This window comes from Sciurus vulgaris (assembly GCF_902686455.1).
Source record: "Sciurus vulgaris genome assembly, chromosome: 3".
Taxonomy (NCBI): Eukaryota; Metazoa; Chordata; class Mammalia; order Rodentia; family Sciuridae; genus Sciurus; species Sciurus vulgaris.
The window spans coordinates 33,698,912-33,726,353 of NC_136463.1; the positions used below are offsets into that span (position 1 = coordinate 33,698,912).

The following is a 27,442-nucleotide window of genomic DNA, read 5'->3' on the forward strand; positions in this document are numbered from 1 at the left end:
ATTGCTCTGAACAGTTCCCCCTCAGGGGCAGCATTTCCTGGAGCCCTCATCGAACGGGCATATTATTTAATCATTTCTGCAAGTCGGTATCAAAGGAAAACAGCTCTCTAGCGAGACACGAATGTGTCAACCTCTGGAGACAGCTAAGCTTCGTGCACACCATCTTCCTTAAGCTCTGCAACTCTATAGTGTTATTCCCATTTTATGGATGAGCGAACTGAGGCGGGTGAGCCGTGGACCTGAGGTTACAAGCCCCTCTGAATGCAGAGCCCAGGCTCTTACTGCTCACGTTCTTCTCTACAAATAAGGGGTTCTTTCCAGTCACAGTCCACAGATAAACCCCCACATATTGGAAAGTCTTGCCATTGGAAACCTTTAAATTACTAAGTAGCGAGGGCCTCAAAGTAGTGTTCCAAGGGGGGAAAAGCAACCCGGCGACTGACTCTTCCCTCTCTTCACACTTGGCCTGGCAGAGGCTGGTCTGCACTTAACTGAATTTTGCATTTCCCATAGCTCTGATTTTTGCACGCTGTCTCCAGCCAGGAGATCCCACTTGTTGTCATTTCTAATAGTTTGTGGCCCCGTCCTTACCTTCCTCTGGGAAAGTCTGCTGCTCAGCCAAAACCGTGACAGCCAAGGCAGCAGCCCTTGTCACTTCCTGGCTGAATGAGTGCTTCCCTTTCCTGTGCTGGGCTTCCCTTTGGCCCCTGGCTGCCAGCTTCAGTTTTTGTCTTGGCCCCCAGCTCCCAGGAAGCTCCTGTCAAGGCCTCACACCACCCCTGGCCCTTCCTTCTGTGCCCTGTCCTGCTGTGGCTCCTCCATTCCTGGCTTCCAGCGCTGGTCTTGCTTGCTGCCCAGCCAGTGGGCTGTTTCATTATTAAGCGTGAAGAATTGGGAGCATCACCATCGGGCCAGGCTAAAGCAATTTGGATGGCTGGGAACAGAGAAGACATTTAGTCCATTTCATGCCTGGATACCTCTGTAATTCCCAGGACAGGGTGGTTTGAGTAAACCCCTCTGGCCTAGGGATCTTGTGACCAGGTTTCCATTGGGGATGATAGCAAGGTGAGTCCAAACACACGTCATCACTTGGCTTTGGCACCGCGGGGTACACCCCATTAGAGCCCACCCCGCCACAGCACACGTTTATTGATAGCTAAAGTATTTTCAAGTCTTAGCTAGTGGCCCACTTGTTCCCAGCAATACTGGGTGCAGAAATCTTCGTAGAAGAGTTACAATATGGGTATGCACAATAACAGGAGCTTGCATTATCTCCTTTAATCCGCATGCCAGCCCTATGAGGTCAGCAGCTTTTATTCCTGTTTTGCAGGTGGAGAAACAGGGTCAGGGAGGTTAATGGCTTGTCCCAAGTCACACGACCAGCATGCAGCACAAGTAGAATTTCTCGTATATCTTTGGATTCAAGACTTGAACTCTCCCAATGGTCCCTGGAGGCTCACTCATCTGCCTTAAAGAAAGCACTGCATTCTCTTCTCACCCAAATCCTTCCACATGGGGCCCTTTTGAGTTGGCACCAAGTGACATCAGATCTTGATTAGAATCATTTCCTCTAGGAAAAGTAGGCCTGGAGTCACTGTCTCCTGGCTTCTCCTCGACACACTCCCAGAACCTGCAGAGGGGCTGAGGGTGAGCCCCGGGGAGCACTACCGCCCTTGCTCTGAAGTCCCTGGGTTGCTAGCAGCACCCACCCCCCGTCCTGCCAAAGAGCTAGTGAAATTGCATCAACTGCTCCTAATGATCTGTGAATGTATTAATCCTACTTTCTGTTAATTAACAATATGATAAAACCGGCATTTTGTAAGTCAGTGCTTAACACATGTTTTAGCAATTATGTACTTAGTGGTTTGGATTCAGAATGCTAATAGAATAAAATTTTAATGAAGATACGATGCTATGAAAAATGTATTGAGAAGAATTCAGGTATGGCCGCCGTTAACATGTAGGAGGCAGGGGTCTCAGCTGGAAGCGCTAAGCCCCCAAATGGTTCTAAGTCCAGAAGGACCCAGCAGGTTTAGAATGGGCTGTTAATTGGCTTCCATGAATTTCTCATTTAAAGACCCTACATGGGGGAGGGGCCCATGCCAGCCGGATTTCGCTGAAGGTACCTACTCCCATCCTGGCCCTGGCTTTTAGCAGTCTCTGACTCAGTGATGACTGCAGAACCAGAGTCCATGACATAGGCCCCATCTTTCAAAACAGGAGTCTCCAAAATGTCTTAATTGTGAAGCAGAGAGAAAGAGGGAGAGTGCGTGCACCCCCAGTATATCTTATTTAATTTTCCATTTATATACAGGTACTACCGTTACTGTATCACTATTGTATAAAATCTACAAGAATAGGAACTTAATAGGATGCATTCGCAGTGAGCCATATTTAGGATTTTATTTATTAATAACGAAAAGTAGTATTTTTGTGAGAACAATGTGATTGAGTATGCTGCTTAAAAAAAAAAAAAAAAAAAAAAATCTCTATTTAACACTTGGTGATCCGGCTCCAAACCTGGATTCTCAGTGTTGTTCCTTTTGCAACGGGGTTTTCATGCCCAGCACAACTGAAAACTACACCTTACAAGATACACAGCTCCCAGTGGAAGAAGCACACTCGCCAGGCTGACTAAATCATGACACTAATTTTTCAATCCCATCCTCCAATTATGCAAAGGATTTTGTTGAAATTCAGCTTGTAAATTTCCATCTTCCCTGATGTCAATCAGTTCTTCATGCAGACTAATCAAGTGTTGCATTTTTATATTTTTAACAAATGGGTTCAGAATCCACTGAAACATTTCATTTTTTCAAACAGAATTTTTACCGTTCTGTTTCTGGGTTTTAAAAGTATGCAGATATAAGAGCTTTTGTGGATGACCCAGTTACATCGTTTTTAGCAACAAAATCACATAACAAGGGAAATATTTCCCAAACTTCGGGTTTCCAAGTGCTTTTCTTCAGCACCAGGTTTTTCGTCACTCATTCGGCTGTTCCTTGTCCCTTCTGATCAAGAGCATGATTTGGGGGCCTGATGCAACTGGTGAGGGGCCTTGCTAAGGGGGAGGAGAGGGTCCACTGTCATTTTCTTGTTTGTCCCACATGTGTCTATCATCGTCTTATTTCCAATCCACATTTCTTTGTGAATGCTTGAAGCCAGGTCACATGATCGATGTCCTTTCACTGTCCCATGTAAACAGCGCACAGTGCCAGCTGTGCCCGCCGCAGGTGAATAGATGAAGTGTCCCACTGGTCTCGGCCCCATTGTGGCAGTTCGTCTTTTCCTTTATCAGCTTCTGAACTCCTTTCTACGACAAGTGTGTCTCTGACATGGGGAGATGCGAGGGCACCAGACTCATTCGATCCGTATGTTAAATATTAGTGACACCTCAGTTATTTTCAGAAGAAAAAAAAAATTAAACATTTTGGTTCTTAACCCTAACTGTACATCTGAATCACCTGCGGGGAGATTTTTAAACACGCACATGCCGGGGTGTTACCCCAGAGCTGACTGACTCAATTCCGAGGACGGGGCCTGAACATCAGCCTCATTGAAAAACAAACATACAAAAGTTCCTCATTGATTCTGATGTGAGAATCACTGTTCCAGAGCAATCACATCACCTGAGGAACTTTAAAAGTGCAGATTTGGGTTCAGTAGGTCCAGGGTGGGACCTGAGACTCTCCTATATTTGCCGCCCATTTCCAGGTGGTTCTACTGCCGCCGGCTGGATCACCCTGAGTGGCAGCAAGTGGCCAGACTGCTGGCCCATCCCTCCGCCTCTCCACTGCCTTTCTCCCCTCAATGGCCCACGCTTTTGTCTGGGGGGACCAGGGAGCACATCCACACTCCCTCCCAGCGGACGGAGGCCAGGCTGCCTGGGCTGCCGGTCTCAGCTTCTCAGAGAGATCTGGCCTCCAGATGTTGCAACAGCTCCGTAACAGCCGGAAAAATAAAACTAAATAGGCAGCCCCCACCCCATGGTGAGCGAGCGTGTGTATCTCGCACAGACCACCCGTCAGGGGCACCTGAGGGGTGGCCACCTACCCGCAGGCTGCAGTCCGGCTGGCTGGCACGAGATGCCGGCAGAAATGACCCCGTGCGGGGGGCGGAGGGAGAGGCGGGCAGCCAGCCAGGGCCCTGTCAGTTGGGACTATTCTGAAACCATACCTCATAATAAAAGTCATATAATTTGTGGCAGAGCTGAAAACCTGCTTCCAAGCAGTGGTTTTTTGATGGAGTTTTGGAACCTTATCTGTGGCCAGTAACTGTTCCCTGAGAACATGTCAGAGGGAGGCAAGTGGGCATGTTGAGATGGCGGGGAGGCCAGCTCAGGGCACCATGCTCACAGATTGGTGATTCTGTTGTTGTTTTTACCAAAACGAATACACAGATGACTCTTTCTAACTAACAGGATGGCCCAGGAATTTACCTGGTGGCTTGTTTGGCTCCTCCTCCTGAATCTCATTCCCACCATGGTAGCTGATAAAGCACTATGGTCATCTCCATCTCACGAACTGATGAACTTTTAGGAGTGAGGCACAGGGAGAGGCCATGAGTCTCGTTTGGTTGATAGAAGTGGGTAACTAAGCTCCTTGAGGGTACCTTGTGTTTTCAAGCAATCATTCTGGCTGATGAGGTGGATTTTATTATTTCTGTCTCTTGGAAGAGGATACCGAGGGTCAGAGTGGAAGTCACATAGGCAGTCACTGTTGGAGCTCGTATCTACTTGGCTTCAAAGTCCCAAGCCCTTTTCCACACCACCTCAGTGGGGGCGTTCAGTAAAGGGAAACTCCTTTTTACCTTTCCAAGGTTGCTCCTTGCATGGATGAGGCTAGAAGATGAATGAGGAAAGGTGACCGACTTGAAACCCATTCATTGGGACCGTGGTGGCTGGGGTATCCACCCACACACCCACCTCTGTTTAAAGAAAGGCTTCCAGCCAGCCTCCATCTCCCCTGAGTGTAGAAAGCCCTGGGGTTGAGAGGCCTGGAAGGCCGCTCCTGCGTGTGGAGCCCCCCCCCAAGCCACCCAGGCTGTGTGGTTTGCAGAGCAGACGCGGAGGCGGCGCATCTTCGTGCCCTTGCTCCAGCTGCGCGCTCGACCTCAGCCTCCTCCACCCCGCTGGGCGCACGCTGCAGTCCTGGCACCTTCTGCCGGGGTCCTGATCCGAGCCAGTTGTCTAGCGATTTAATTTGGTGAATTTACCACTGCGTCCCAGAGTTTATATTGGCACTTAACAGCAGTAATATGTGTCTCTCTCGCCAAGAACTGACTATTTTCCCGACCAAGATGGAACACCACGCACAAAAAAATAGGTTTGTGAACTAATCTGCCGCCCTGACAAGTGTCATTCACAGAATCGCTGCTATGGAGCGCACTCGGAATTAAATGAGGTTGGGGTTTTCTGGCCTGGACCACAGGTGCTCTCTGCCTCTCGGTTAACAAGAGTCTGGGATGAGACACCCTTTCCCGGCAGCCGCAGGCCCTTTGAAATGGCACCATCAGTATTCATAGCAGATTCCGCGCTTAGAAAAATGGTTTGGGCACCGTGGAGGTCCCCCGCCCCTTCTGCACCCTTCTCTCTCTTCCCCTCCACTCTCCTCCCTTTTCTAACCTGCCCCTCCTCCTTCCTGGGTGGGTCTTCAGGGTACCCCATCCCTTCTGTCCTCACTCTGCTGTTGGAAAGCTGTGTACACTTGTATAATGCTTGTTTAAAATTCTGCTTTTAATTGCTGTTGCGGACAGGTTTCATTCAGGTCAGCCTCCTTTACACTTTAGTATGATCTGTCCTTTACACTTTAGTATGAATGGGCTTCTGAGCCTAGAGACCGTAGCTCTGGCTTTGCCCTTGATCTCCTGGGTCTGCCTTGGATGAGGGCTGCCGGTGAAAGGGATATCAGAGGCTTCTTTAAAATGGCTTTGGTTTGTCTGTTTCATAGAAGAGGGGGTCCTGAAAATTCTCTTTCCTGCGGAAAGTTCTAGATTCTCTTTGACCCAGTGATCTGCTTGGCTCATCCTGAATTGGGAAACAGAGCAGTCAGACATGCATGGGCACCAGAGTTACCAGAAACCTGGGTGAAAATGTTCATGCCCGAGCCACAGGCAGACAGCCGACTTCTTCCCCAGCTGAGGGCCCTGCTACAGGACAGACACACCCAGCACACTTGGTCACACTCCACCTCAGCTTGTGGTCTAGGAGTGTCCCCGAACGGTCCTAAGGTTAGGGTGGGTCACGCTACTTGTCACTGAGGAAACACTTGCTGGTTCCTGGTTGGCACCTGACTTGTGGAAGGCCTGTCCTCGCATTTCAAGGTCAAGTGTTGGCAGGAGCATCCTCCAGCTGAAAAGGAAAGAAAAGCACCCTTCCCTTTAGAAACTGGCTCCCCTCTGGCAAATGCCGCCCACGTAGCTTCATATTAATTTAGGGAATTCTGTCTTGTGCAGCTCCACTGGACTAGACTAGAAATCTGACGGTGCCATTTCTGTTATCCGATCCCCTAAGCACCCGACATGGCTCCCTCCCCACACTCCCCCACCCCAGCCCCCAGAGGTGACTGGAGAGGCGCAGGTGTGTGCGGCTGCACCGAGCCACTCTCCCGCTCCTGATTAAGTGGTATGAGGAAGTCACGGAGCCCCATGTCACTTCACACCCATCTCTGCCCATCCTGCGCGCGAGCCGCCCGAGATTCCCCACAGCCCCAGTCCGCTCTGCAAGGCAGAGAGAAATATGACCAGGCAAGTTGAGAAAATAAATTAAACTGAGTGTCAACTTTTCTTGTTTCTCTCCTCATTATTAAGAGATGGAATGGGGCTCGTTTATCAAGCAGGGGAGAAATTAATTGACACGGCTTTAATATCATGATGTCTGGCGTGTCTGGTCACATTCCTTCATTTTTTTGGAAAGGCATTTTATTATAGTTTACAGCAACCAGCTGCCAGAGTCCTGGTGTAAACGAGGAAGCAGGTGCATGAAGGATGCCGCGATGCCACCCTGGAGGGGCAGAGGCAGGGAGGGAGGCGAGGCTGCTTCAAGAGGAGGCGTGGCTTGCTGCTTCCTGCAGGCAGGAAGGTGGGGTGGGAGGGGGTGTCTGCAGGCCCCTGCAGTGCATCCCAGGCTTATCTGGCCACTGCGGGGGTGGTGGGTGGCAGACCTCTCCCTCTTGGCTTCCAGGCCGGAAGTCCTTGTCCTGACCAGCTCTATCCAGCCCCCTGTGCTGAGTCCTGGGCAGAGCATGGATGGGTCAGCCTGCCCACCCCTGTTAATAAGGCCAGTGAAGTAAGCGCTTCAGTTTATCCCCTGGGGCTGCTGACCCACTAGGGGCTCAGTTTGCTGCCAGAAGTCTTGGGCATCCCGGCCCCGCTTCTGGGGTTGGGATCCAGAAGGCTTCAGAGATGTCCCTCCTCCCGTGCCCAGTCAGCCTGGACTGACAGAGGAGATACCTCCATTATTTTCTGTGCAAACATCTTTTTTACATTATTTTCTCTGAAAATTCTCAGTCCCCCCACATGCCTTTCTGCTTGAGGAATTGGGCAGCCGGGAAATGTACATCAGAGCTTTGGCCTTTCTCTGCTGGGTGGTTGGGTTGAGGGGCCCTTGCCCACCCCATAAATGTGCTGGCAGGAAAGTGGGATGGAGCAGGGTGCCGGACAAGTTAGTCCACCTCACATGAAGAAGGGCACTCGACGGGGAGGACAAGGTCCACCTGGGCCTCAGTCCTTCATCTGGACTGTGGGATGGAGGGGGTGGTGAAGACGGAGTTAAGAATAGCTGCTCAACATGTAGAGCCAAACTTCCCTTTGTAACATGATCACCCAGAATGCGAACTGACAGTACATAGTCACCTCTGGATGCCAGACCTGAGAGATAGCTGAAGGAATCCCATCCCTGACTGGTGGGAAATGACTTTCCTGCTTCACTGACGTGCACTTTAGCATCTGGGTGGGAAAGAAGACCCAGCATCCCTGATAACCCAGCCGGCTGCCAAGGCCTCACATCCAAAAATGCCAGGGAAGAGCTCTGGGCAGCTGGAACTGGATTCTGTAAGTCAGGGGCACTGGAGATGGGGGCAGACAAGGTGAACGATGCTGGACACACATCCATCTGGGGGTGGACTCTGAAGAAGCATGCAGACCTCCGTGCCTCATGGGTCAGCTCACCCTTGCTCCCCTCTCTGAGCCAGATGGCCACCAGCTCCATCTTGGAACATTATGATCTGAGGTCACACAACCCGCTCCAGAAAAGCAGGGTGCGGGTATGAAAGTATGACTCCTGGGTTCAACTCCTGGTCTGGTCTGTGTGGCCACGTCACGACGGACAAGCCACTGAACTGTGCCGAGCAGTTGAGCAGTGACAGTGCGGGAGCCTGCCTTGCCTCCTGCTGGGTTGCCTTGGGGACCAGCTAGGTTGAGGGGTGAGAAGCATTTTAAACCAGAAAATTCTCCCAGGCCCACACCTGAGGGATTCATGTTTATGCGGAAGCAACCCATGATATCGGAGCTTTCTTTCCCCAGCCCCGGGTTTCCAATGAGAGTGGGCAGGTTGTGTGTGCTATAAATATTCCTGCACACTCATACCTTAAATTCCATGTGGGCTACTCAGATAAATTTGACCATCTGGGGGTTTTTCTCCCTCCTTTTTTCCTCCATTACCCAGTGTGTTAAGTCATTCTCCCATCGATTCCCACTGAAGGAGCATCAGGCCCTATCTGATTGCCTATTAGTGTTCATTGACCTATACAATAAGAGATGAAAATTATTTTTGAGGCTAGGAGGAGGCTGTCTCTATCTTTCCCTCCCTGACCTAAATTTTTTTTTATATTAAATAAAAAAATTCTCTATAAGTCAGCTGTCAGGCATTTCTCCGTGACTCTGGTGAGGTATCTTGTTTTCAGATTTCTGGTCTCTTCTTGCGAGTGTGTTTTATAGCCTTGTATTGTTCCGATGACTATTCAGTTTTGTGCATTTAAATAAAAGAGGGGGAAAAAAGGTTTGACTGTTAAAATGCTTATCTCTTAAATAGAGCTTACTTGTTAGTTTCCAATAATAGCGTCATTCAGGAGAATGCTAGAATTTTGTTTTTAAATGGTCCTTGTCAACTGCTACCCTACTTATGTCTGTTCTGAAATCCCTTTGTGTTGGGAGTTAACCTCACCACCCTCTTTGCCTCCAGTTCTGCTGGCTCTTTGGCAGTGTGGGGTGCAGTTAAGGTGGGGCTTCTGGGCTTCCCGAGAAGCTGGGCGGGTGTTGGGTGGGTGCTATTTGCTGAGGACAAGTGAGAAGGTATTCTCTGCTGTGCTGGTCTGTTATCCTCCGAGCTTTGGCCCTCTGGGACTCCTTTCTCTTCTTAGTGGTGGCTTGCAAATGTTTAAATACCTAGGGAGGGGGTCTCTGGATCCAGTGTAGTGCCTTAGCACCAAGGGAGAAGAGACACAGAGCAGGCAGTGTTCACAGGGGCTCTGCAAAGGGCCCCGTTGGAGTGTGAGCCCCTGTAGACGCTCATGGATCAGAGTCCTCATCCTGGCAGGGACCAGAGCCAGACCCTGGGCTGTACCTGCTTTGGGAGGCCCAGAGTGGTCAAGAGACTCTCCAGAGGTGCATAGTTCATCTGGCTCTTGCTTTTGAGTGAGGATAACTGTGTTTCTTTGTTCTGTGCCTTAGTTTGATGGACCTTCAGAAGACTCCATTTCTGATTCTCTTTTGCAAGAATGGCAGGTGATCATCACTTGATCACTTCCTGCCCCATCCCTCAACCCTCTCAAGACTCGTGTTGAACCTGTACATACAGCAGTTTGTCCAGAAAAGCATGAGGCCTGGAATACAGTGTGAACTGAGCCAGACACAAAGGACAGATACTGTGTGACTGAATGCATACATGGTACCTGGAATAGGTGGATTCAGTGGGGGATGGAGACGGGAGCTATTATTTAATGGGTGCAGAGTTTCAGTTTGGGATGATGAATTAGGTTTAGAGATGGATGGTGATGGCTGCCTTCATTCCACCCTTAACATGGTTAAGATGGTAAATTTTATGTTACATCTGTCTTAACACCATAAAAAAAAATTATTTCAAAGAAGAAAAAAGACTAACACCAAACATGGGTTTTCTAACCACCACCCATCCCTCCCAGATTTTTGACCCATTATTTTTGTCCTCCACTCCTCAGTTTAATTTATTTGGAGGTTGTTTGCTACTGAGTTACTAATTCACCGGAAATGATAATACACCTGTGAAATAAAAATGATTATACGTTAAGGAATAACACTTATTGATAATTAAGTGTTTCATTGCTTCTTTGCTCCCCCAAATGGAATAAATAAATATTTTAGACATAATCAAGTTTGTTTTCTCCCTTTAGACCCAACAGACAGGGATGTTGAGATGATATAGATCTTTAAAATCCCGCGAACGAGTCTTGACATCACTGAATTGTTAGGCATCCAGGGTGGATGGGCTTGAAATCCAGGCTTTCGCCTTTAATCAGGAAATTCATTTTTTGTGATACTCGCATGGGAGTCCTGTGGGGTTGGGGAAGGACAGGCAGGGAGAGTATGGGAGTCAGAATCTGAAATGCCCGTCCCCCCAGCACTCTACATTTTTGTTCCTGTCCCTCTGCTCTGCTGCCCTCCCTCTACTTGGGTATGGTGTCACAGAGTAGGAAGTTTGGCAGCGAAGAGTTCTGAATGATAGGGGCTCGGGGTTAGGTGCTTTGCAAAGTAGGCCAGCAAGGAGTTGGGTGGTGAAGAAATAGCATCCAGGACAGGAGCTCAACCTTGGGCTCCATGGTGGTTTTTCACATCTGGCCTCTCTTCCAGGGTCAAGTGTGTTTCAGGCCGGGCTGTCCTTGGCCTGTGGAGTGGTGTCTTTTGCTGGCCCTGACTTCACATCCTGTCCCAATAGCCAGGATGGGTTTTGCTCATGCATCTACATTCCTGCCTTCTGTCCAGAGTGGCGTGATTGTCGGGTCAGCTGGAAGGGGTAGTGTGTGGCCCACCTCTTTGAGAACAACTGAAGCTCATAACCTCAGCGCACTAGGGTCCTATGGCTGCCGAAACAAATGACCACAATCCTAGTGGCTCAGAAGAGAAGAAATCGATTCCTTTACAGTTCTAGAGGCTGAGGCTGTCCTCCCTCCAAAAGCTATGGGATACCATCTATCTTGGCCTCTTCCTGTGGCTGGTGGCTCCAGCTCCTCCTTGGTTTGTGACTGAATCACCCCATTCTGGCCTACCTCTGCCTTCATTTGCCCTTCTTCTGAGTCTCAAATCTCTCTTCCATCTCTTACGAGAACACCTATCATTGGACTTCGGGTCCACCCTAAATCCAGGATAATCTCTTCTCGGGAACCTTAATTATATTTGCAAGAACCCTTTTTCCAAAAAAAGGACATATTCATGTATGACAAGGATTAAGATGTGGATATCTATTTGGAGGGCCACATCCCAGCCTCTATACTCACCCTGCACTGTTTAGCAGTGGATCCCTGAAAAACTGGCCCACCTGTGCTTGTTTTATTTGCAACATATATGGGTTTGGGACTGGACAGAAGGGGTTGCCTTCAAAGACAGATGAGACCTGTGGGCTAGAAGTGAGGGACATCAGAGAAGTGAGGTCTGTCCTAGGAGAAACTTTCTCCAAGGGATCCTCTGATTCCAGTTTGCTGGGTGGCTTTGTTGTTTCCAGAACTGGGGATTGAACCCAGGGTCGCTCTCCCACTGAGCTGTGCTCCCAGCCATTTTTATTTTTTATTTTGAAACAGGGTGGTGATAAGTTGCCCAGCTGGCCTTGAACTTGTGATCCTCCTACCTCAGCTTCCCAAGTTGCTGGGATTATAGACATGCACCACAGCACGCAAGTTGATTCTAGCCTTTTAGAGAGTGGACTGTTTCAGAAGAATCGTGTTGCTCTGCATGTCCTCAACAGCGGCGCTGGCACAGACGGGGTACAGGCAGTGCAGGAGGTGGGCCCTGTCAGTGTGGAGGCAAAGCGGTGGCTCACGTGAATTAGCAAGACACTCTGTCCCTGGAGGCACAGAAATGACTCCGTTAGCCACATACTCAGCATGGCGTGTGTTAGGAGCTCTCCATCAGCCTAGGACCTGAAAACAGGCACCAGCCCTGCCCTTGTTCAGGGTGCTGTGGCTTCAGTCAGTGCTGGCCCTTCTCCCCATAGAGGAGAAGGTCTTCACCCCTTCTCCTAGAGCTAGTTAAGATCTGGGCTTCAGGAGGAGAAGGGGCTTAACCAAAGAGATTCAGGGGAACAGGCCCCTCCCTGGGTGGACTTCTAACCTGAACGTTTTAAGGCCCCTACCACCCAGGCTTCCTGAAACAAACCCTGGGAGAGGGAGCTGAGCATCATTAGGAACGCTCGAAGGAGGCAGGGGAGCAGACACACACAGCAAAGAGATGCTTTGGGTGCTGCCTCTGGGTGCGGCGTGCAAAGGCCAAGAAGTACCCAAAGCGCAGAACCAGCAACAGCACTGTGGCTTTCTCTCCAGGGAGCTGGCAGAGGAGGGCAAGGGCATGAACCTGCAGAAAGGTTCATTTCACACAACTCCATCTGTCTGACGCCTGTTTCAGGCCTCAGAGGTCACTGAGGACCCAGCTTTTACCCAGTGATGCTCGGTGAAACTTGCCCTCACCGAGCCCCCATAGCAAATGCCCATGTCCTCCTTATGGAAAGTCAGACGTCGCTTTGTGTGCATAATGAGCTGGGCTGTGTGTGCTGGAGCACTGGCCCCGTGTTCAGTGGGTGGCAGCCACTGGCACGTACTAAAGGTCATGATTGCTTTTGTGTGGTGGTCCTAGCCCTTTGTTTTACTGGAGGTTGTTTGAGAGCAGAGAGCGGTTGTCTTGTCCTGAAGAATCTTCTAGAGACTGTGACGTAAGAGCTCCCTGAATCGGCACCTCGTATTCCTTACAAGGTGTGGTGAAGTTGGATGTGTGAGCCAGAAGGGACTTGAGAGGTGCTCTCTCCACCTTGGGTACCAAGTTGAATGGGAAGCATCTGTGTTTTTCTCTCTGATAGAAAGCACTGTGAGCACAATACAAAAAGTCACTCTGATTTTTATCTTCCTGTTCTGTGTGCTGGCATTGAACTCAGCCAGGTTTGGATCCTTGGGGAGGAGAATGTCGTGGAGGCTGCACTATCAGAGGACCCTGGTGTAGCAACAGCAGGAGTTTCCCAGCAGTTCTGGAGGGTGGAGGTCTGAAGTCAGGGCACTAGCATGGCTTCCTGGCTTGGAGAAGGCCACTCTCTTGAGGCTCACTTGGCAGAGAGAAAGCTAGCTCTCTCATGGCTTTTGATAAGGACACTAAGCTCCTTTGTGAGGGCTCCATCCTCATATCCTCATGATGGAATCAATTCCCAAAGGCCCTTCCTCCTGATTCTGTCACACTGGGAAGTAGGACTTCAGCATATGGACCAGGGGACAGGGACAGGGAGCCTTGTGAGTCCTGATTTGGGTGTGGGTACCTGGTGTCCAGTCCCACCACCCTAATTTGCAGGTGCATCATGTGAGGCTCAGAGAGGGGAAGGGGCTCTCCAATTATAGAGTCAGGATGCATAGCCGCAGCTGGAACCCAGGCCCTCCGGCTCTCAGGTGCGCCTGCACCTCTACCCCTGTTCCCTTTCCCGCGTTCGTGCTGGCACCGCGCATGTTCCATCCCACGCAGAGCGCGCCCCTGCGCGTGAGTTCGTGTGGGACCGGCGTGCTTTACTTAGTGGGGTCACAGATGGGGCTGCATGCTGGAAACGCGGTCGGGGGTGGGAAGAGAAGAAAGGAAGGGGCAGGAGGGTGGAGAGAGGCACTCAGGATGCCGAGGCACAGTCGCCTGCCAAAATTCTTCAGTGCAGCTTGTCTAGCAAAGCCGGTCTCCAGCCGAGTAAATACAGTGGATAGCTGACGGCTGACAGCAGGCATCAAACAGTCTTAAACTGCCCCAAATCCGCAGCGCTTTTGAAGCGGCAGTAGAAAAAGGATGCCTGCGCAGAACAGAGGCCTGCAACTTTTAATAGTTTCTTCCAGGCCTCAGGATGTCCTGATGAGGTATTAGAGGAAGTAATTCAGGAAGAAAAGGACAAATAACCGCCTCCGTCTGGAGGCCGACCCGAGGGCTGACCATTCCAGCTCCCGGAAAGGGCCAGCGTGGCCCCGCAGTGATCCGCAAGGCCGCCGTTCGCCCACCTGCCTGCCTGTGCGCTCAGAGCCGCAGGGCTCTGACCCTCGTAAATAACAGACAAGTCAATTTCTTGTTTGCTTCGGGGCAAATGTAAACCACACAGTGCCCGCTGCATGTGGGTGAAATCATTAACTTTTCCTCGCTCTTGGAAGGGAGCTGGGTACAAATTAGAATCCTTGCCTGGACTTCAGGCCCTCCCAGGGACCCGCCCACCAGGAGCCTGTCCTGACTGCCGGCTGTCGGCTGTCGGAGAAACCCCGGGGGCCTCCAGGGGCCCAGCTCACCCGCCTCACTGTTTTCTCTCTTCCTTTTCTCCTTTAGGGTTTGGCTTTGTCACTTTTGAGAATGAAGATGTTGTGGAGAAAGTCTGTGAGATTCATTTCCATGAAATCAATAATAAAATGGTAAGTCTGGAGGGATTGCTCTGAAATGCGACACCCCTTCCCTGGTGCAACGTGGCTGCACCCACATTGTGCGCCGGTTAGGCAGGGGTGGGCAGGCGCCTGGCTAGAGTCTCAGGGTTCAGCCCTGCCCCTGGTAGCCATAGGCTCTTCTGTAAAGCTCTGTAGCCACACAGCCGACTGTTGGAACTGCTCATCCCTGAGTCATGGCACAGAAGTATCCACCGGCTGTATATCCCATGAATAAGTGGAGCTGTGTTTCAATAAAGCTTTGTTTATGGACACTAAAATTTCATGGCAGTTTCACTTGTTACAGTTACTATTTTAACTATGTATTTATTTATTCTTTTTGTGTATGCAGTGCTGGGGATTGAACCCAGGACCTCACACACTACGCAAGCACTATATCCCCGGCCCATAAAATACTATTTTTGAACCGTTTAAAAACATAAAAACCATTTTTAATTCTTGGACCTTGCAGGGACAGACAGGAGGATTGGATGTGGCCTGTGCGTTATAGTTGTCTGACCTCCGGTTTACAATGTGCTTTCCATGTTTGTCCGTGAAGGGCCATAGCCTAGATAGGAAGTTTACCACACTCTCTTTGGGCCCAGCTGGGTAATTAACACCCCTCTCCCCTTGTGGTCAATTAGATTGTGTCTGCCTTCATGACCAGCTGCTTCCCTCCCTCTCTCCCTCTGGCTCTTTGAAGTTCCTTTTCCTGCCACAGCAGCCTGGGGAGGAGGGAGGAGGTTGGACTATGGGATCTGTGGAGCCAGGTTGGCCTCCCAGGGAAGTAGCCACCAGAGGGCGCCATGCCATGTGGTGTGTGCCTACTTGCTGTCTCACTCTACAAGTTGGGTAGGGGGTAAGAAACCCCTTCTTTGTTGGTTCCCCCATAAAATGGGAGCTCAGCAAGTGTTTCCAGAGCCATCAGCAGGGCCTCTAGAGCACCAGCATTTTGGCTGGCTAGCAAAGCTTCCAGCTCTGAAAGAAGAGGGAGGGCAAATTCATGTTTCAGTCTGCTATAACTTTGATATTTTCTCCCTTTTGTCAAAACATTCCTTGCTTCTGAAACATGCATTTAGATATGCGTTGTATATTGGTCTGATGTGTGTTCACCAACTTTAAATTCAATAATAGAGCTTTTAGTGTGGATAAGATCAAAGCAATCTGCTTAGCATGTGGTGCTACAGGCCTGATTCAATATTTGACTTGCTAATTTTTTCCCAGGGCACTAAAATAATATTGTTCATATTGTTCCTAGCCATCATATGCATCTGAAATGAAAATACTCTTTCTTTGCATACTGCATGTTTGAGACATCAGTGCATGCTTTAAAACAGTACAGGGGAGGTAAGTGTAGGAATACCACAGGTCCTTTGTAGGCTTTGTCCCCCAGATGCCATTACCTTCTAGTTGGTACCTTTCTCTCTCAGTAGGTCACTCCTTGCTATTTTTAAAACTAGAGAGACCGAGGACTTAAACCTGTGTAGACTGCCTGGATGCCTTGTTTATCCTAGCCAGAGCATGCTACTGACAGGCTCTGCTGAAGGCTGCCTGGACAGCAGGGAATAGAAGGAGCAGCGGAGAGCACAGGTAGACGCCCTTCCTGTCCTGCCAGGACTTAACGGTTCACAGGAAAGGCCCGGTGCAGGAAGAGACAGCTCCGTGTGCCACCTTGAATGCAGATGTACAGCCTTTGACTGTTGACAGGCTTGGACTCAGCCTGAGACCAGGTTGGGAAGGACTTCATCCTCCTCACTGCTCCAGTGCAGAAACGGAGACCCGGGATCTGCCCCAGGGCTGCCCAGATAGTGCCGAATCATAGGTCTTGAGCTTACTGGCTGCCAGATGAACTGTACAGTTGTCTGAGCATGGGGTGGAGGGCAAACCCTAGGCGACCAAGAGAAGCCAGAGAAGTGAGCAGTCGTTTCTCCTCCACCCACACTCTCTGCCTCTTCTTCCACTCGGGTGGATGTTGGCTATGGCAGGTGCAGGTAACTGGTGGCTCTGGTGTAAGTTTCTGTTTCCTTAAGAATCTGGAGCTAGGACTTGCTCTTTAGAGGTAAGCCAAAAATGGAAGTAGACAAAGAAGTAGGGCAGAGTGACTGGGATCCTGATTCCCAGCCCGGCCCCACCAACTCTGAGCTCCCGGAGGAGGAAGGTCGAGGTAGGACCCTGGACATAAAGTGAAGCAGGGCTGGTAACCGTGCCACCTCTTTGGGTCATTGGAGGTTGGAGATGTTGTGAACAAAGGGGTTTGTACATGGCCCTGCCCCGGGCTGGGGTTGAAAGGGGATTGGTAAGAGGAGCCTGCATCCTGAGTTGCTTTGAATTTTCTGCTGAGAACCAAAGAAGAAAATGCATTTACACTGTGCTATGGGCAGAATTCAGATGAGAGATCTGGAAAGCAGAGAGCTCAGAGACCCTGGTGGCCGCTAGGATGTTTATAGTGTGTTTGGTGCACTGGAAGGTGCTATGACATTAGAAAGGTCAGTGTCCTCCAGTCCTCGCTGTCTCCCTGGGCCTGAGAGGAGCTGGCGGGTGGCTGAGCCCCTCTCAACGTCATGCAACTGAGGATACTCTCATATTCATGATAGGACAGGTCTCATTGCTGATGAGTCAGAGATTGAACTTGAATCCAGGTCTGTGAGTCAGTCACGTGTGCCCAGCACTTGGTAGACGATGGATAATGGTGGAATGAATAAAGGTTCAGTGAGGGTTCACATGACAGTGAGGCACGTCATAGCTACTGAAGCCTTTTCCAGTCTAATTCAGTTAGTAAGCCTCCCAGACATTTTAAAAATGGAAGGCCCTTCTGTATCATCCAGCCAACAAGAACAGGCCCTCGTGCTCCTGCTTGGTGAGGCTCAGGATAGCTGTCTTCTGGGAGCTGGGATCACAACTCCTTCCCCTCACTCCCTGTGCAGGCCCTGCCTCAACGAGGTGTAGTGTCCAGGGTGGGGCAGGGGGCTGTTCAGAAAGACCCCACATGATACCATCTCACAGAGATCACACAAATAGCTGACATTTTTAGGTGCAGGTGACATACTCTGCTCAACACTTGCTTTATGCATCATATTTTATGATCATATCCACTCTGATGTAGGTACTAATCATTATTCCCATTTTACAGATAGGCAAGGCAAGGCAGAGAAAGATTGCAAGCTCACACAGTCAGCAAGTGGCAGCCCTGTGTACTACAAGGCTATACTTCCATCTCTGGGCTAAAGGAGATGCTAAAGTTCCTCTCGTTGGGCTCTGGGCCTTCCATGGCCCCTCAGTGTCCTTTCCTTTCCTCCTCAGCCATATTGTGGCTGATCTTCTAGAAGGGCAAAGGAGACAGGCTCACTTTGGGGCCAGATTCCTGGCTAGGGAAAAGGACCAAGTTTGGGCTTAAGGGGTACCAGTCAGCCACAGACCTCCAAAGTGCTTCTTCCACTGCACCAGAGGTGGGCGACAAGGGACAGGGGTGGGGAGCTACCTGCCACCCGAGCTCAGGACCCAACCCATCAAGAGCTCAGACTCAGACTCAGCCAGAGGGAAATGCAAATGTGACTCTTTATCAATAAACACAACCAAATGCACTCATGGAACCGCTTTGCCTGTGACCCTCATGACCCTCTGAGAGGGGTCCTCTCTGGCCACTCCATGAGCCCCATTGCGGGTGCAGCTAATAATGCCTCCCGCCGTTTCCCCCTGATTGAAGCAGCCCCTGAGCAGCAGGGACACTTGCTTGATTGGTCGCCAGAGCCCAGCCTTCAGGCAGCCTCCCTAGGAGCCAGGCAGCTGCAGGGAGGGAGGTGGGAATTGACAAAGAGCCAGCTCCAGGTTTCCTCAGAGGCCTGGCACAGCCCTCCTCAAAATGATGTCAGGGAGGCGACACCACCCCCTTGGGTGGAAACTTGGGGTACAGTTTGAAAGGTGCCTGGGTAGAGCCTTCTAGACTTGGTTCAGCAGAAGGGATTGGTGTTTACGGGCCACGCCACCGCCTGTCCATCCTCACAGGATACTGTGTAGGGGTCCTGTTCCCCTTTAATGTGGGGCATTACAGCTCAGAGCGAAGAAGGGGCTTCTGTGGTAGGACAGTTCTGAGTGGCAGTGCTAGATTTGAACCTGTACCAATCTAGCGCCATACTCTGCTCTTCCTGCTATACCCTGCTGCCATCTTAGCAAACCTAATACTTAAAAATCTGGGTTTATATGACTGAATATAAGGAAGTGATCTTATTTGCTTCTTAGAAAGACTACTGTAGGATTCCTTTAGTCCTTTTTCTTATTCCTTTAAGGCAGTCAGGTTTACAGAAATTTGCTAAGCAACTGGTGGGTGCAGCTAGCTCAGTTGCCCGTTGGCTTGAAAGGAGGCCTGGCCCTGGTGGCCAGTGTGTGGACATGTCCCAGCAGTTTGGCAGCCTCTGAAAGCTGGCCCGGGCCCACCCAGACCCCTAAGTCAGGAGCTGCACGCTGACAAGCCCCCAGTGATTTGTGTGCACATTAAAGTCTGAGAAGCGCCAGGCGAGGATCGTTGCTAATGATGGATAACGTGAGCTGTGGGTAATAAATCGTTCATCCAGCATCAGAAGGAAGGTAGCCAGGAGGGAGGGGAGTGTGGAGCTGGGACAGCCGGGCCTCGCTGGGCCTGGCACTGGATCCCGGGCCTCTCCAGCACTCAGCACCACTGCTCACTCTCATGGTCAGAGAGTCCAGCTGTCCCAAGGAGGCACCAGGCCGCTCATCCCCCGAGCATCACAGATGTATGAGGCACAGCTATGGGCTGGCTCCTCTGGATAACACCCATGTCCTTGTCCCCACCTTGGGACCTGCTGGCTCAGGTAGAGGCACCGAGAGCTTTGAAACCCAAGCCTGAATCCCAGGGTCCACCACTGGTTATTCTGTGACCACCACTGAGTCCCCAACCTGTCTGCTTCTGGTTCTTTTTCTGCAAAATGGTAAACACGGGGATTGCTGCCTTCTGCAGCTCATTTAAGGCCTTGATCCGGGTCCTGTCTCGCCTGCTTGGTTGCTGCATCTGTGATCCGGAAGGCTTGGGAGAGTCAGCCGTCCTGGAAACCCCTTGGTAACAGCAGGTGACCTCCATTTGGCCTAAGCCAGGGGCCAACAGACTTTCTGCAAAGGACCAAATAGTAAATATTTGAGACTTTGAGTGCCATATGGTCCCTGCTCTGCTATTCAACTCTGCCATTGTAACCAAACAGAACCACAGACAATATGCAAATGAGCGGGCGTGGCTGTGTTCAAATAAAACCTTATTTACAAAAACAGGCGGCAGCCAGCCCGATTTGGCCTGCTGGCCATGGTTTGCAACTCTGGGCCTAAACCAATCAAGCAGGAAACAAGCCAGTTTCAGGCGCTGCTTGTCTCCAGGGACCAGGTTCACTTTTGAATAGTATTTTATTAGAGGCAAAGAAGAGGTGGGTACCCCAAACTGACACTGGGGTCTGGGATAGCAGCCTGTGGGAAGCTCAGTCTCTTGATTCTTAGGGCCCCCTGAACCCTGAGCAGAAGGAAGTCCAGCACAGGGTTGCTGCCAACTGAGAGGTCTTGCTGGCCCACACTGCTGCAAACCCTCCCACAGTTCACTGCCACTTTGTGACCTTGGGCAAGGTAACTTCCTGTTGGTCAGGTTCCCTAAGTGCCCCTCTTACAAAAAGGAGCACTGTTAGTGCCTCTCTCAGAGAGCAGTGACTTAGGGCTTATAAAGGGTTTGGAACAGAGTCAGGCCACAGCATCCTTCACCAAAGGGATAGATGTTTAGTGTGGTCACCCAGTTCTTAGAATCACCCTGAGTGAGCAGATGTGGAATCTTTGGGAGGGATTGATGATAAGACGTGAGTAGTATGCAGGGGGGCCCAGGTAGGGCTGGTCCCGAGTCTCCCATGTGGGAGGGGTGGAGGGGCACCATCCGTGCCTCTGGTCGGAGGTGGTTCTGGGAGAGGAAGCACATATCTAGAACAGAGCAGGAGTGTGCTGAGACCTTCTGGGTCCCAGAAAGCTGAGTCAGACTCTTCTGCCAAATCCTCCTTTGGGGAGGTTCCAGAAAAAAACACTTTCAGGAGCAAAGCCTGGGGTGATCTCAGGCCTGCCCTCTTCTGCTCAGGGCACACCTGGTGATGGCCTCAGACAGGACTCTGGAGAGGGAGGGCCAGGAGGATGAGCGGGGAGAGTTGGGAGCTGGCCTCTAGGTTGAAGGAGGAGTCTCAGGCCAGGGTGGCCATGTGGGCCCGGGCCCCGGCCCCTGGCACAGTGCCGAGTGACTGGGCTCCCACAGGTGCTCCCCTGCACCCCCGAAGATGGACAGTTCAGTTGGGAACTAGCCCAAAAGTGGTGGTTGGGGGTAGTGGGGTGATGTGGGTGGGATTAGCTGGGTGTCTGTGTTCACCCTCCTATTTGTAGCATCCTTCTCACTCGTGAGCTAATTTTAGCCATCCATTCTGCTTCTGTTGCCATTTATAAAATGAGAATGTCAAATGCAATATTAAACAAGCAGGATGAAGGCAGAAAAGGAAATGCCAGAGAGGCATTTAATAAATGAATCCCATGTTTACGTGGGAGAGGGAGAGATCCTGCCCACGCCTCATACACGCATGCATGTGCGACTGTTTGTGTACAGGTGGTATTAATGGCAGCAGAGTGATTTGTGTGTTGGGACCCCTGGAGGAGGGGCGGGGGAGCCGGGTTGGGGTGGTGAGTGTGTGCTGCTCTTTAGGCAGGAGTTACTTGGCCCCAGGGAGGGCGCCCCCAGGTTTGAGTTCTAGCCCGTAATTTAAGGCAGAGAGAGCCATGGGTGGGTGGGTGTCCTGCACCTCTGGGTTTTGCACACCTGCTACTATTGGCTGCCCACCCCCTACCTTCAGGTCCAGGGTTGTGAGAGGAGAACAGAGAGGCTCCCCCTTCTCTTCTGCCCTTCCCTACAGCCTGGGACTTTTATTCCAGAGTCTTCCTTAAATCTCTTCCTACAGCTGCCCCACCTGACATCCAGGGAGGGGCGAGCCTAATGCTTAAGTTCTCTCTCTTTTAAACAAATTGAGGCTCCTGGCAGGGTCTCTGGCAAAGCACACCATGGGCTGGGGTAGGCGCCCCCTTCCTCTTCTGGTGGGATTTGGGCACCTGCTGGAGGCTAAGGTTTCTTTTCACTTTGAAACGCCCTTGCAGGTGCTGAGAAATAAAGAGAACAGCTGCTGCTGCCACCGTCAGCTTTTCCCCCAAATACTGCAGCCTGCAAGGCTCCCTGAGCACACCTTGCTGATGCATGATTTGGGGACTACCTGGCCGGCAGGTGGGGGAGGTTAAGACAAGGGCTGACTGTGTTGGGGGTGCTCTCTCGCCTCCTCTGCACTCCCATCGCTTAGATTTGTGTGAACGCCTAGGCTGGCATTATTACCCTCAGAGAAACTCACCTGGGCTCTGTGTGGAGCAGGGTCAGGGATGTCTTAGCCAACTTTGTGCAGGTCTTAGTCAGTAGGGTCACCCCTGCATGACAGACAAAGTCCCTGCCTGCCCTCAGCTGGGGCAGGGTGAGGGGATGCAGTTAGTGGATGTCTCGGACAGTGTTGGGGACCACCAGCTCTTCTCTACCTATTGCCCCAGCTCTGAGCACTCTCCAGGGAAGAGCCACATCCCCAATGTTCCTGTCCATGTCACACCCAGCCCGCCTGCTTAGTAGGTGCTTAGTATTACTGGTTTATGACCTACTTCACTTTGCCATCGCCGATTTTAATAAAACACTAAGCAGAGGAAACAGTGGATGAAATTAATTCCGTAAGTAGTGAGGAAATTAATTCTGGAAGCGAGAGTAGAGAATGGTTTTGTGGAAGAAATAGCATCCACTTGGGCCCGGAGGGTTGGTGGGGTCAGGTAATGGGAGGGCAGGACCCAGAAGAGGAAGCAGGGGTTTTGAAGTTGGGGAGCCTGCAGTTGAGTCCTGGGTGTGCCTGTGACTGTGGGCAGGTCACTCCTCAAAGCCTCCGTTTCCTTGTTAACCGGGGGCTTATGATGCTGAGGAAACGAGGCCTCAGCGCAGCGAGGGGAGGGGATGAGGAGCATCCCCAGGGGACCCCATGTGCCTGGCCCTGTGCTTGATAGCCATCGTGTGTGTGGTAGTTAACCTGTGAAGCTCTCACACGCTCTGGACACACACAGGCACTCACACGCACGCAGGGATGTTGTGACTGCCTAGCAAGGTACTTGTCACAAATGGGTCTGGGCTATTTGTGGCAGGTATGTGTCCTCTGAAGACAGATGTTCCTGCTGGCCACCACCACTCCTGTGCTGGCATTTCCATTGCTGTGTGCACAGTGACCCTCCCGTCATAGACTCTGGGGATCCATCCCCACCAGGTGCTCTGGTGCTTGACCTCCTGCTGGTCCCTGGTCACTTGGGCAGTGTCTGGGGAGGGAGGAGAGGGACAGAACTCTCTTGCACTCACCTTCCAGTGTCACCAGAGCCCGCTGGGAAGCCCCGCTGAGTTTGCAGAGGACAGAAGGACTGGTGCCATGCGAGAGAGGTACTGCAGAATGGTTAAATGTCCTTCCCCTGCCAAGTTCAAGGGCTGGGTCTTCTCAGCATAGCTGTCAGGATTTTCAGGAGTGAAATCGCTATCCCTCACCCTCCCTGACCGGTGACTCTACTCTGTCTCAAGGCCTCGCCCCTCCACAACCCCGTACTCACCTGGTTGTCAATCTGTCCTGCCTCTGGTCCTGGACGAGAAGAGCTTCTCAATGGATTTGGAACCTTAGGAGAGACATTAGGAATGAGAAGAGGTGACCTAACTCTGAAGGCCACAGAGAGAGTAGTGGCCAATGTGTATCTCAAGCAGGAACATCATGTGCAAAGAAGAGAGCCTTAGGTCCTCCCTGCCCTGGGGGCAGTGTCTGTGCATGTGCCACCCCTCACATGGGTACCCCATACTCACCTCTCTGCTGCTGGCCCAGCTGGCTCCCTGGTTGTGAGACCTGAGCAGCTGCATGGGCCCATTAACTGTTCCGGTTAATGACTTTGCTGTTGCCGTCTTGAAACTCTTGGCAGGTGTTGAGCCAGGCTCCCTCATCTTCGTCTGCAGCTGGCCTCGCTCTGGGGTGCACTCTGGGCCAGGCACAGTGCATCCCACCCTGGTGGGGAGGAGGCTGGCTTGAGGAGCTCAGCTCAGGTGTGACTTCCTTGCCTTGCAAGTTCCTTGAGGGCAGATCTCTGAATCTTGGTAACGAACTTGTGAGAGCCCCACAAAGGATCTTGCTTTATGAGGGTTTTCTCAGAGATGGGCAAGGAGGGCAAGAGGGAGTAACTGGGAAGAAGAAAGCCTGAGGCCATTGTCGTCAAAGGCTCGTGGGTGGATGGCCATGTGTGGTCTCTGGAGGTGGAACTGGCGCTCTGCTGCCTCTGGCTTTTGGACTCCAGGCAAGGTCCTGAGTCCTTTACACTTGGTTGTCATTTCTTGTTCCTTTTGCCACCTCCATGGACTGAGCTAAGGATCTAATGGCCAGAGGAGGTCTTGGTCAATGTGGGTCTTCGGGGAAGCAGTGTTCACCTGTAGACCACCAGAACTGAGTCGGGAGGAGATGCAGCTTGATCCTGGGACAAGGCCAGGTCACGGGCTCTTGGCTTTGTCAGGAACGGCCATGAAAGGAAGGTACCACTTTGAAAACCACAAGACACCCTCCTCTTGAGCCCTCACCTCCCCCAAGAGACCTGGCCCTCTGCTCCCCCACACCCTTCGACCAGACAGCCAGACAGTCAAGGTCGATGTCTGCGCACTGGGGAATTCTATCCTTTGAAATAGGCCTCTCTCTTCCTGGAGGAGCAAATAGTTTCTAACAGGACCTGTTGGCGGTGAGAAATGAAACTGCAGACACAGGCCTCTTCAGGCCGGACAGAGCCTCCTTGTCTTAGGGGTGCATTGAGGCCCCTGGTACAGCACTTGGGTTTCCCGCCGGCCCCTGGGGCTGCATGCTTACTGGATGTAGAGACCAGAGGAACAAAAGCCTTTTCACTTCCCAGAGCTTGGCATTCCTCTCAGACTGCCCGCCTCTTCCCAAACACACCCTGGCAGTGAGCTTGCCTCTGCAGGGCCTTCAGATTGCTTGGGCAAGAGCGGCCACTCAGTCTGCAGGGAAGCCATGCCCTCAGAAGCTCTAGCACCTTCCCTGAAAGCCAGTGTCAAGCATCCCCCCAGGGAGAGGGTGAGTGCAGGGCTGGCTCTCCTGACATGAGACATGGGTGTAGAGAGATCTGGGTTCAGATCCCAGACCTGCCGCACATATACTGGTCTGAACTATTGGCTAGGTGTCTGAAATCTGGGCCGTGGTTTCCTGTCTAAAAGATGAAAATACAGCTGTAAAGAGCACTGTCAGGTTCATTGACAAAAATGGGAATATAGAAGGTAAATTATTGTATCAGCATTAATTGTTCTGAGATTGATAACTCAGCTGTGGTTGCAGAAGAAAAACCCTCCTGTGTAGGAAATACAAACCATGATGTGTGCAACTTACCTTTAAATGGGGAAAAGTACACACCTATGGATGTAGAAATAGTGTGCAAATAGTAAGGCAGAAGTGACCACAGGTCAGCAATGGATGAATCAGAATGAAGAGCACACAGTACAACAAGCCCCCTTACTAAGTTGCTTTGGATGCAAATGGGAAGAGGCCCCCTCGCCCCAAGAAGCAGCATGTACCAAAACGGAGTGACCACAGGTGCAGGCTCACAGCAGGCCTTTGATGGGTCCTCTACAGGAGCTTGCGGTTGCCCCAGTTGTCTTAGGGGTGAGGGGTTTCCATTAGATCCCTATCCTGAAGCCATAACCGTAGGGAATTCAAGGAATCTGCACCCCATCCTCCAAGGCCAGTTCGTCAAGTAAAGCAGCAGATTTGGAGAAGGAAATCTTTAGACAGATCCCATCTACACTGGGGGAGTCGACACATCCCTGGCATTCACCCCTGGTGTGGGGTCGTCTTGTGGCTTTGCCAGCCATGGGATTTGGAAGTGGAGGCCTGATCTTCCTGGTGTGAGCAGTTGGGTACAAGGGGCCTCTGAGGCACCTCACAAGCACAAATCTCTGTGGAAGGTCCTGCTCCGTTTCTTGCCATCTGATCAGACGGCTGTGTGCGGTTGCCAGCAGGAATGCCCAGTGGCAGTGCAGCCATTGTGCAGAGTGGTTGTTGGGGAGGTGCAGGGCTAGACTTGGAGGTGTTCCTCCCTTCAGACTTCGTCTCCAAAGCTGCCCTGTGGAAAGCACTTTGGGAGGGTGCTTTTGCTTTGGGTGTGGGTGCTAGAAGCGTTCTACCATGAAGAGGGGTCTTTGCTGGTGGTGCGGAGACAGCTGGAGCAAGAGGCCAGCCACCACAAGGACCGCCTCTGTTTCTGATGGCTATGGGGAGCCCAGCAGGCCTCTCTGAGGCCGCAGTGGGAAGGGGGCACCATGCCCTGCCCTCTCCCCTATGATAAGAGCAGCCCCCCATGCCCACTGCCCTAAGAACCAGACAGGCAAACACCAGGGTGCAAGGAATGGGTGCCCTGCCCTGTCTGCTCACAGCCCTTCATTGATCTCATGTGAGAACTGTCTCCAACATGGCACCTACTGTCTCAGCCTCCTGGTGTTTGTGCCCCTGTGTGTTCTCCTCCCACAAGGGATCTAGGCTGGCCCAGTGGAACCAGCAGAATGGTGTGACTCCCAAGTCGAGGTTAGGAGGAGCCTTCCAGCTCTGCCTGAGTCGTTCTGGAATGCTCGTGCTTGGGACATTCCCTCTTGGATCTTAGGCGCCATGCCGTGAGAAAACCAAATGCCCTGGAGGAGTCGTGGGTGGCGCCCCTGTCAGCACTTGGGTTTCCAACATAGTAGAGGCTTTCCCTGGCCCCAGTCCCAGCCCCCATCCAACCACAGCTCCATGAGAGACCACGGTGAACTCAGAACCACGAGCAAGAATGATCAATGAGTGCTTGAAGCTGCCAAGCTTGGAGCAGTTGATAATCTGGAACGTGGCGTGCAGTCAGCGGACCTGAGTCCATGACCAGGGCCCGGGAGGGCAACTGGGTCTGTCCCACTTGGTTTCCAACTCTGTGCCCGATTATCATGCCACGCTCTCTGGCTGTTCCCAGGGGAGGAAGACCCAAATGTAGTCTAACTCCAGAGGCTGCTGAATGACAAGCCCAGAAGTGGCAGGGGGCTGTTCAGTGTGTGAATACCGGCATTCATCTTCGGAGAACAAGACAGTCCGTGCTGGCTCTTTTTCAATAGAATAAGCGCTCTCAGAGGTAGAGGCTGACCTTGTTTATCACTGTGTCCCCCAAAGCCTCACTTCTACCAGGCATGAGTTCCTCTGCGTAGTTGAATTAAGTAGCCTAGACCTCTAGGAGGAGGGGGGCTGTGCGGGCAGGCCTTCTGGTCCTGAGAAATCTTTTGAGAAGCCTTCAGTACAGGCCAAGCACCCTGCTGTGACCGCTGCCTCTCCCTGTCGCTCAGATGCCCAGGAAAGGCCAGGGTCCCCCAGAGAGTACGTATGCCATGGCTCCTGGCCTCCAGGAGCACTTACCATTGGCACAGCAGGTGGTTGACAGAACTCTTGTGGTTGGTGCTGCCCAAAGCCACCCCAGCAAAGACAGAGCAGAATGAAACAGAGCTGCCAGCCCTGTTCACTGAGAGGACGAGTAGGTGGGTTTGTTTAAAATACTCACATTACAGTCAGTTAACCTTTATGTTCCCTAAATGAAAATTGTATAAACCTGAAATTTTCGTTGATCAGGTTGCCTAGGAACCAGCAGCAGGTTTTCATAAGACAATGCAATAGATTGTCACCGATAGGGCTATTAGGAAGCGAGCTGGTTAGCGGTATTATTCC

The 27,442-nt window shown here is 51.5% G+C and overlaps 1 protein-coding gene across 5 annotated transcripts in view; it reads left to right on the forward strand.

Annotated features, from left to right (window-relative positions):
• The window catches only part of MSI2 (musashi RNA binding protein 2), a 371,748-nt gene that overhangs the window by 285,994 nt on the left and 58,312 nt on the right, over positions 1-27,442 (forward strand). For all 5 annotated transcript variants that reach the window (XM_079131458.1, XM_079131459.1, XM_079131462.1 and 2 more), the window contains exon 8: positions 14,509-14,591. In XM_079131458.1, the coding sequence (XP_078987584.1) occupies positions 14,509-14,591 (83 nt within the window). The remainder of the gene's footprint in view (positions 1-14,508; positions 14,592-27,442) is intronic.